We start from the raw sequence: 11,122 nt of genomic DNA on the forward strand, positions 1-11,122 counted from the left end.
AAAGAGTTCATTTCCCTCATCTGTATGAAAGAGAAAAGAATAAAAAATCAATAGAAGAAAATTGAAGTTTAAAAAGAAATTGAGTTTCAAGGGAACAATATTCTTCTCTTGTGCATTATTGAGTTTTGTAAGAGAACAAGTTTCTTCTCTTAAAAGTTTGTGAGATTTAGAGTGAATTTAGAATGAGCTCGTCAATGCTTTCAACAAAGTGGTATCAGAACAAAAGGATTGAAAGATATCATCTAACATGTTGTAGCCTCAACTTCCTCGCTTTGAGGGAAAAAACTATAGACGGTGGAGCCAACAAATTAAGGTTCTTTATGGATCTCAAGATCTTTGGGATATTGTTGACAGAGGATATTCGGAGCCAGAAAGTGAGGATGACTTTCACCACAACAACTCAATGAGTTGAGAGATACTAGAAAAAAAAAGATAAGAAGGCATTATTTTTCTTCTACCGAGCCATGGATGAAAATATTTTGAAAGAATATTAGGAGTCTACTGCTAAAGCAAAATGGGATGCATTGAAGAATTTGTACGAAGGAAAAGAAAAGTAAAATTAGTCCAATTACAAATACATCGAGCTGAATTTGATACCATTTGAATGAAAGATGCTGAAACTATTGAAGATTTTTTCAACCGTGTTCTCTTAATTGTTGATCAATTGAGATCAAATGGAGAAACAATCGAAGATTAAAGAGTGGTTGAAAAGATCCTTAGAAGCATGACTAGAAGATATGAGCATATTGTTGTAGCAATTGAAGAATCCAAAGATTTGTCAACTCTCTCCATCAATAGCTTAATGAGATCTCTTCAATCTCATAAGCTCAAATTGAAGTTGTTTGATTCTACTCTTTCAGAAGAAGCTTTTCATATTCAATCCTCCTCTAGAGGGTGATCTGGTGGAAGAAGAGGTGGATGTGGCAGTAGAGGTAATGGATGATCTAATATCGTATCAAATTCTGAGTCAGAGAGCAGAGACAATCAATCTTCTTCAAATAGAGGAAGGGGAAGAAGTTCAAATAGAGGAAGAGGGAGAAGTGGTAGTCAGGGAGATTTTTCACACATACAATGTTTCAATTGTAGACGCTATGGACATTTTCAAATAGACTGTTGGTCTAAGAAGGCTAATTCTAATCAAGCAAAAACCACTCTAATGCATGAGCAATAGGATAATTCAAGGTCTTCTCTTCCTCACATTCAACATCCAAGAAACAAGTATTGAGAAAATATGATACCTTGATAGTGGTTGTATTAACCACATGACAAGAAGAAAGGATATTTTTATATCTTTAGATGAATCTCATGAAAATGTAGTGAAGACTGGTGACAACAAGAAGCTTGAGGTCAAAGGAAAAGGAGATATTCTTGTCAAGACAAAAAAGGGAGCAAAAAGAATTACTGAGTTATATTATGTTTCAAGTCTCAAACACAATCTTTAAATGTTGGGCAACTTCTCCTAAAAGGACATGATGTTATCTATAAAGATAACATATGTGATATTAGAACCAAGAATGGAGGTCTCATAACGAAGGTATGCATGACTCACAAGAAAATGTTTCCAATTAAAATATGCTATGAGAAGCTTGTTGTTTTGAGACTTTAGTAAATGACTCTTTATGGTTGTGGCATTGTCGCTTTGGGCACCTGAGTTTTGACACTTTGTCTCACATGTGTCAACAACATATGGTGAGAGGAATGCCAAATATTAAAAAAGAAGATCAACTTTGTGAAGCATGTGTTTTCGGAAAGCATCATCGAAATTTATTTCCGACTGGAGGTTCTTGGAGTGTATCAAGACATCTCGAGCTTGTCCATACAGACTTATGTGGACTCATGAGAACCACTACACATGGAGATAACCGTTACTTTCTCACATTTATTGATGACTACAGTCGGAAAACGTGGATTTATCTGTTAAAAGAAAAGAGCTCTACTTTCAAATGTTTCAAGACATCAAAGCAATAGTGGAAAATGAAAGTAATTTGAAATTGAAAGCATTGCATTCGAATCGTGGAGGAGAATATATAGTCTTTGCAGATTTCTTGAAGGAAATGGAATTAAGCATCAGAAGACTATTCGAAGAATTTTTCAACACAACGGAGTTGCAGAGTGGAAAAACAGAATAATAATGGAACTTGCAAGAAGTATGTTGAAGGCCAAGAAGCTTCCAAATCAATTTTGGGGAGATGTAGTAACTTGTGTTGTTTATCTCCTAAATCGAGTTTCAACTAAAAGTGTGCAAGGTATTACTCCTCAAGAAGCATGGAGAGGATTGAAACCAACTATTAGTCATCAAGAGTGTTTGGGTGTATTGCTTACTCTCATATTTCAGACGAGAAAAGAGGTAAACTAGATGATAAATCAGAAAAATGCATTTTTTTTTTTGGTACAGTGAGAACTCCAAGGCTTACAGATTATATAACCCTGTAAGTAAGAAAGTTATTATTAGTCAAGATGTTAAGTTCGATGAAGCAAAATTCTGGCAATGGGATGCATCAAATAAAGACTAGAATCCATTATTTGTTGACATGAATCACAAAGAAGATACTCGAGACTTGGAGCATGAAGAGACTCAACCACTGACTTCACCTTCTTCATTATACTCCACAAGTGATGAAGAAACTACTCCAAGGAAGACAATAAATATTGAAGAGATCTATAATACTTCAAGATGATGAACATGCTGATTTTTCTTTATTTGTAGATGTTGATCCTATATACGTTGAAGAAAAAATTCAAGATGAGAAATGGAAAGATGCAATGGATCAAGAGATTGATGCAATCAGAAGAAACGAGACATGGGAGTTAGTCAAATTACCAGAGAATAGAAAAGCTCTTGGAGTCAAATGGATCTATAGAACAAAACTAAAGCAAAATCGAGAAGTGCAAAAATACAAGGCCAAACTCGTAGTAAAAGGTTACAAACAAAAGTTTGGTGTGGATTATGAAGAAGTTTTTGCACTAGTAACTCGCTTGGAGACTATTCGTTTGATATTAGCCGTTGTAGTACAAAATAACTGGAAAGTTCATCAGATGGATGTCAAGTCAGCATCTCTAAATGGGTATTTAAAGGACGAAATATATGTTGAGCAGTCCCCTGCTTATGCCAAAATTGGAGAAGAAAATAAGGTGTGTCGATTGAAGAAAGCATTGTATGGGCTAAAGCAAGCACCAAGAGCCTGGTACATACGTATCGATGATTTTTTCTTGAAGAATGGTTTTAGAAGATGTCCATATGAACATGCTCTCTACACCAAAGAATACGAAAATGGTAATTTCTCAATGATTTGTCTATATGTTGATGATTTAATCTTTACGGGAAATTCAAACATGGTGATTGACGAGTTGAAAGAGAGCATGAAGAAAGAATTTGAGATGATTGATATAGATTTACTTCATTACTTCCTTGGTATTGAAGTAGTAAAACAAGGTGATAATGAGATTGTAATTTCCCAAAAGAAGTACGCAAAGGATTTATTGATAAAGTTCAAAATGGAGAATGCTTATCTTGCTAGTACTCCTATGAAACTGGGTTTAAAGTTAAGCAAGCATAATGATAGTGAAGCTTTTGATGCCACCATCTAAACAAGTCTTGTTGGATGTTTAATGTATTTAACTACAACTAGACCTAATCTTATGTTCTCAGTAAGTTTATTGAGTAGATTTATGGCATCACCAAAGAGAAGTCATTGGGAAGCTGAAAAGAGAATTCTTAGATATATTCTTGGAACTGTTGATCATGGAATGCACTATAAAAGGAATGTGGATAATGTTCTTGTTGGCTACAGTGATAGTGATTGGGGAGGAAATATTGATAATTTCAAAAGTACTTCTGGGTATGTATTTAATATTACTTCTGGAGCAGTTTCGTAGGCATCAAAGAAGCAGGGTAGCATTGTCAACGACGGAAGCTGAATACATTTCTTTGTCTGTAGCTAGTTGTGAAGCACTTTGGCCTAGAAAAGTACTACATGAATTGAAGTGTCCTTAAGAGAAAGGGACGGTCATGTTCTCTGACAATAAATCATCTATTTCACTTTCGAAGAATCCAGTTTTTCATGGAAGAGGTAAACACATACAGATTAAGTATCATTTCATCAGAGAATTGATCAAAGATGGAGAAGTATATATCAAGTATTGCAAGACACAAGATCAAGTTGCAGACATATTCACAAAAGCATTAAAGACGGACTTATTCTTGAAAATGAAAGAGAAGCTCGGAGTCAGGGAAGTATAGCTTAAGGGGGCATGTTAGAAATTAATAAGCTAGATACATTATGGATAACACATTCCTAGATACATTTCTAATTTCAAGATATATGCATTTCTAGATACATGTAATTGTTCAAGTACATGAATGGTATGTTTACATGTACTTCATTTATTTTGTGTCTTTTAAGAAGTGTCTCTTGAGTACTATATAAAAAGTTCATTTCCCTCATTTGTATGCAAGAGAAAAGAATAAAAAATCAATAGAAGAAAATTGAAGTTTAAACGGAAACTGAGTTTCAAGAGAACAATATTCTTCTCTTGTGCGTTCTTGAGTTTTGTAAGAGAACAAGTTTCTTCTCTTAAAAGTTTGTGAGATTTAGTGTGAATTTAGAGTGGATTCGTCAATGCTTTCAACAAATACATCCACAATTCCTCAATAAAAAATACAAGTTCATGATAGTGTCGGGTCATATTAGGGAGATGCATCTACAACCTTAATCCACAATTCATAAATCGAAAATAACATTAACGATACAACCTAAAATATTTTTCGGGAGATGCATCGATCTAGGACTAAATGCATACATATCCTTCGAAACGTAGGGAGAAAAAAAGGTAATATTTCTTAAAATTTAAATTTCGGTGGTACATAATTTTGATTATTTTGGAAGGATGCAGTTTCTACGAGGGAAAAATTTCAAACAAACAATTCCAAAAATGGTAGTAGAAGAAGAAAATGGAAGAATGAAGAAGACGGAAACTGTAAAGTTCGCATTGAAAAGAGCTGCAACTTTCTTTATAGCCTTAAAAAGCGACCATGGCCATTGGCCTGCAGAAAATGCTGGCCCTTTATTCTTTTTACCTCCTTTGGTAACTTTAATTCATTTAATTCATATTATCTTTAATGATTTGTAAATGTATATACTTTCTACATTGTAATATATATATATATATATATATAGTGTGGAAAGGTATTTGTACGGTACATCACAAGAGATCTTAATGTTGTATTTTCAAAAGAGCATCAAAAGGAAATTCTCCACTACGCTTATTGTCATCAGGGGAAAACTAATTAGCTAATTAGTTTTAAATGATTTCAACTAATGAAATAAAAAGTTTTTGTTATTAAGTACGATCTTTTGGATTGGTAATTGACGTCTTTATCCATTGAATGAATGGAACAAGAATGAAGATGGTGGATGGGGACTACACATTTTGGGAGAAAGTTGCATGTTTTGCACTGTCCTAAACTATATTGCATTGCGTTTGCTTGGGGAAGGAGTAGACAAGGATGGCTATGCTAAAGCAAGGAAGTGGATTCTTGACCATGGAGGTGCTCTTTACATACCTTCTTGGGGAAAGATTTTGCTCGCAGTGAGTAGTATAGTATTTAATTTCTACCTACTTTATTATTATTATTATTTTCTTGTAATTTGTATTACATGGAGTAATTTTAATATGAATATATAGATTTTGGGGGTGTATGAATAGGAGGGAACAAACCCAATGCCACCAGAAGTTTAGATGTTTGGATCAGAAAAAGTGACTATGAATCCAGGAGCACTTTGTTGCTATTGTCGATTGACATATCTTCCAATGTCATACTTATATGGAAAGTGCTTTGTGGGGCCTCTCACTCCTCTCATTTTACAACTACTACAAGGAATCTATATTCAATTTTACGCCAACATCAAATGGTGTCCATCAAGATATTACTGTGCAAAGGTATTTATTTAATACTATAGTTATGTAGAGGAATAATTTTCAATAATATTTTATTCGATATGAGATTCTAATCATACAAGTTGTTTGCCCTTAATACTATAGGAGGATAAATGCTTTGAGCATCCACTAATTCAAAAGTTAGCATGGGATGTTCTTCAATATCTGGGAGAACCAATTCTCAACAGCAGAGTATTTAAAAGAGTTAGAAATTGTGCCATCCAAATAAACAAGCGGCACATTGATTATGAAGATCATTGTAGTCGTTATATCACAATTGGATGTGTGGAAAAGGTTTTGTTCCTAACTAACGTGGTTATCGATTACTGCAATTAATATAAGAGTTAATAATACTTTGTTTTATAACCTAAGGTTTATTCGTTTTGTTATCCACCTTTCAGGGATATTTTCAAATTCTAAGTGATATGTTATAGAAACCAAAAAGTAGGTTTTCAAAAACTATATAATTTTTTATTTTATTTTAGAGTTTGGTTAAAAATTCGAAATCATGGTAAGAAATTGAGAGAGAAAAATATAATTTTCAAAAACAAAACAAAATATAACAAATGGTTATTGGAGGAATGTAAATAAGTATTAATTATATTGACATAGTAACGGGCTAATAAACATGCAGTCATTATGCATGATTGCTTGCTGGACAGACGACCCTAATGGTGAAGCTTACAAGAAACATCTTGCTAGAGTCAAAGATTACTTATGGGTTAGTGAAGATGGAATGAAGATGCAAGTTAGTATATTATTCCTTAATTATTATTTTTGTTCTTGTATTTATGGTTTTCGCTGATTTTGATACCTATCCTTTAAAATATTATTTTGGTTCCTACACTTTCAACTTTAGTTCGTCATGATCTTTCAAATGATTACAAAATAGTATCGAAATCTATTTTTTTTATTCAACAATATCATAGTTAAACATATATATTTCTCATATATATATCATTCTCATTTGACGGTGAGAAGGGCATTAATGGAAGCCAATCTTGGGATGTTGCTTTTTCCATTCAAGCAATTCTTGCCACTAATCTTCATGATGAATTCTCAGACACATTAAAAAGAGGGCATGACTTCATTAAAAAATCACAGGTACATATGTTACTAATAATAATGAGTTTGATTAATTTAGAGAAATATCTGTAAATTTTATTTGCCTTCCTTTCACTTTCCTTTTCATAGTCATGAGGGGTTTCCGACATTAAGTGGCTATCGAAGTCATAGAGAAGTAAAATGTGATAACATTTTGGTCATTTTCATATATAATGAAGCTTTGAAGTAATGCTCAATTAAACATTCATTTAAAAAAAATATTAGGATTCAAGTGATTCACTCAAAACATGATTTATTCGATCAAACTCATTTGATAAGAAGCTATGTTATTTTAAGTGGTTATCAAACCCTACAAAATTTATAAAAATGGCTTTTTGTTTTTTTCAAAATTACACTGAAAAGGAAATCTAAACAAACAGGTAGAATGCAATTTTATCTCTTGTAAATTAAACTGTTGTTTGATAAATGAAATTACAAAAATTAGATATGTAGAATGTACATCATCAGCAATACGAGCTCCAGTGCTATTTAAGAAGCTATTTCCAAGCCACAGGAAGAAAGAGATGGATAATTTTATAGAAAAAGCGACAAATTACATCAAAAAAATGCAGAAAGAAGAAGGATCATGGTATGGAAATTGGGGAATATGTCACATTTATGGTACATATTTTGCCATAAAAGGATTAGCAGCAGCAGGAAACACTTATGAAAATTGCTTGGCAATGACAAAAGCTGTGGATTTTCTACTTAAAATTCAATGTGAAGATGGTGGATGGGGAGAGAGCCACATTTCATCTTTAAAAATATATATATATATATTCATCTTCCAATTTAGTTCAAACTTCTTTTGCCCAACAGGTTTGTTTTTACTTTCTTTCTTTTTCTTCAAACCATACTGTATAAACAAATATACATATAAAAGTAAGTGGGACGATGCAAGAAGAGGAGCCCCCTATATCTAACCTTAGTATTGGCTAATGGCTCCCAACATTGATAAATTGACATCTTTTTTTGAAATAAATAATACTTTTGATCTTATTTGACGTACAAAAATTTATAAATGCCTATAATGGATTCTCCATCCAAGCCAGATTGAAAAAACTTCTAAATCGTATAAACTAAATAAATAAGAATTTTCACTATAGTTCTGTTGGGGTTGATACTTTAAATCTCGCAGGGTCTTATAGTTTATAATTGTATTGTATAAACATCTTGTTTTTTAAATAAAATATGTGACGTTTCATTTAACATTTAGTTGCATTAATCTATTGTGACACCCTCACCTTTTTAGGATTTCTTAAGGAATAGATAGTAGCTTAAAGTGCAAGCTTGAGGGAAAAAGTTTTGCTAAACTATGCTTTAAAAGAGGGAAATTTTCTAGGTCAAGAGCCCAAAAATTTCCTAAGGTGGGAAGCATAAGATTTGGCTAAATATAGAATTATGTGTTGAGATGGGAGAATTAGAGCACTACAGGAAAAAAGGCCTATTATAGCTTCAAAAAAAGCTATAATAGGTCTTTTATAGCATTTTCTGCAAAGTCGTGACAACCCAATCTATTAAAAGTATGAGGTTTTTTATAGTATTTTTAAAATGCTATAAAAAGTTCAATATTTTTAAAGCCTTTAGTAATACGCTATGAAATGCTTGACTTTTTATAGTATTTTGAAAACTATATATAGCACATTTGATCTTTCTAAAATGTAAGATAACATTTTGAAAAATCAATAAAAATACTTTATAACCAAAATATCAAGTTATTATTTGTCTATTATAGCATTTATTTGCAGCTATAATTATTTATTTAATAAAAACTATAATAAGCCGTCAAATGTTAAAAAGAAATCTTTTCATAGCTTTATAAATGCTATTATTGCATCTTTTAAAGCTTCTAAATCATGTTGCTATTATTGTGTTTTATACCTTGCTACTTATTAAAAGTAAAATATATATAAAAAAAAAACTATTTATATTCCATGTAATCAAAATGTGAATATCTACAAGATTCATATAGTAATAAAAAGAGATATATTAATGAGTATCATATATGTGGAGATGAACAAAATGTACCCTTTATAAATTATAAAATGTTGATATGTAAAAATCTAATTAACTCCAACTTTGTTGTGTTTGTGGTCTAGACATTACATGCATTGATAGTCTTTCATCAACCTATAAAAGTCATCAAATAATAAAAAGTTAAGTAAAACTATTAAAATAAAGACCTAAAATAATAAAGACCACAAAAGATTAAAAAAAAAAAAAAAAAGTCACAATGTTAGATTTTACTTTTCATTCTCTAATAGCCAAGCAAACTAAGAGTCCGTTTGGATTGACTTTCTAAGTATTTCTAAGCACTTTCTTTTTCTCTTGTAAATACTTAGAAAGTTAATTCAAACACACTCTACAAAATAAACATGGAAACTAAAAAATAGAGTTGAAATATAAATAACACGAATACATTTAATTACTCAAAATTTCTTAAGATCTAGAATGATCATCTCCATTAGTAGAAGTTTGAAGTTCAAAACTCGAAGTAAAGACTAAAACTTTATACAAAAACAAACTTATGAAATAACAAATATATCATAAGTCATTGCAAGGCACACTCAAGCGTTAAGGGAGAAAAATAACAAGTAATATATAGAGAATTATATTCATTCACTGCATATAACAACAAAAACAAAAACACATGTAATTAGAAACAAATACATGGTTTAAAGTCACCAACAATACTCAAAACAATAATGAAGTGATTGTCATCATTAACTCAAAAACAACCAAATAGAAAAGTTACCAACTCAAAACCAATTCACACATCTTTTATTTTAAACCATACAAAAGAAACTTAGTTATATCGTTGATACAAAAGGATACTAAGGAATTAATGACAAACATTTTTAATATCATGTTTAGGATAAGCAATGATCAAAATTTCAACTCTAAAAAATTCAAGATAAGTCTATGAATAAGTAATCTCCAAGGAAACAATCTTAAATAAATTAAAAAGCATAACATTGCTTCACCCAGACTACTCTCCAATTGTGCAAAGATGAACAAGAAAACATAGCTTACATTGTTTTAAAGGAATTACAAATGATTACAACGTGAAGAAGGGTCTTGAGATATTGATCGGTAGAAAAACTTTACAGCTTGATGATTTGAGGAATATCTCTAACAGAGTAGAAAATAAGTTTTGTTGACAAATATTTTTTTAGACTTGTAAATTATTCAAATTTTGCAAACAAATGGGTGTTCATAGGTTGGGTTGGGTTGAGTTGAATCGAAAGACTCTTTAAACCAAATCCAATTGTTTGGATTGTAAATTTTTTCAACTCAAATAACCCTGATTAAAAAATGACCCAACCCAACCCAACCATAAAATATTTGGTTTGGGTTGGGTTGGTTCTGGTTAACCGGGTCATTTATTTAAAATTTTCTTCTAAAATGAAGGAAAACATAAATATGTAAAAATATAATTTAATTGTTTTAATATATCTAATTAAGATTAACAACTCAATTTCAATTTATATAGTCAAAATTTTCCTTCTAAAGTACAAAGAAACTAATTTTGAGAGTCGTTGAAGTATACATTATTAAAAAAATATTGGAATTAAATAAAATTAAAATCAATATATGTATAAATAATTGTGTTATAAGTAATAAAAAATATATATTTTAAAGTTAATAATAAATTTCGGGTTGGTTCGAGTTGGTTTGGGTTATTTTAGATGAAGCTATGAACCAATGCAACCCATAAAATTTTCATTTATTTAAATCCAAACCAACCCAAATATGTTGATAACCCAACCCAAACTGCATGGGTTGGGTTAGTTGATCGGATTTTTCGGGTCATCGAGTGTTTTGAACACCCCTATCAGACATAACTTAAGAATTAGTGTGCTGTAGATAGGAAGATCTTGAACATGGCAGAATTTAGTGTCCTTTAATTTGAACTAACAAAATGAGCAACCTCTAATCATTCATGATCAAATTAAACTAACAAAATGACTCTGAAACAACTCTAATTCATTTACTTCAAATTCATGGCCTCAATGTACAAATATCCATCAATTTTGAACATATAGGGAATAAGGAAATACATGCACAGTTGAAAAATATA

General features: G+C 31.2%; 1 protein-coding gene and 1 pseudogene across 1 annotated transcript; both read left to right on the forward strand.

The window, feature by feature from the left end:
- The first annotated feature begins 3,669 nt into the window (after positions 1–3,669).
- LOC150035505 (secreted RxLR effector protein 161-like) lies at positions 3,670–4,240 on the forward strand. Its single transcript, XM_090314335.1, has 2 exons — positions 3,670–3,839; positions 4,105–4,240. The coding sequence occupies exons 1-2, from the start codon at positions 3,670–3,672 to the stop codon at positions 4,238–4,240; spliced, it is 306 nt and encodes a 101-aa protein (XP_090170461.1).
- A 647-nt stretch (positions 4,241–4,887) lies between these two features.
- Positions 4,888–7,111, forward strand: LOC120079146 (beta-amyrin synthase-like; annotated as a pseudogene).
- The last annotated feature ends 4,011 nt before the right edge of the window (positions 7,112–11,122 follow it).

This window comes from Benincasa hispida, chromosome 6 (assembly GCF_027475165.1).
Source record: "Benincasa hispida cultivar pf3 chromosome 6, pf3_genome.v1.1, whole genome shotgun sequence".
Taxonomy (NCBI): domain Eukaryota; kingdom Viridiplantae; phylum Streptophyta; class Magnoliopsida; order Cucurbitales; family Cucurbitaceae; genus Benincasa; species Benincasa hispida.

What these genes read in the sequence shown, in the direction of transcription:
- LOC150035505 (XM_090314335.1), top strand. Translation starts at nt 3,670, where the DNA reads ATGGCATCACCAAAGAGAAGTCATTGGGAAGCTGAAAAGAGAATTCTT. An exon ending in AATTTCAAAAGTACTTCTGG is followed by an intron (nt 3,840 to 4,104) that starts GTATGTATTTAA and finishes TCATTTCATCAG; the next exon opens with AGAATTGATCAAAGATGGAG.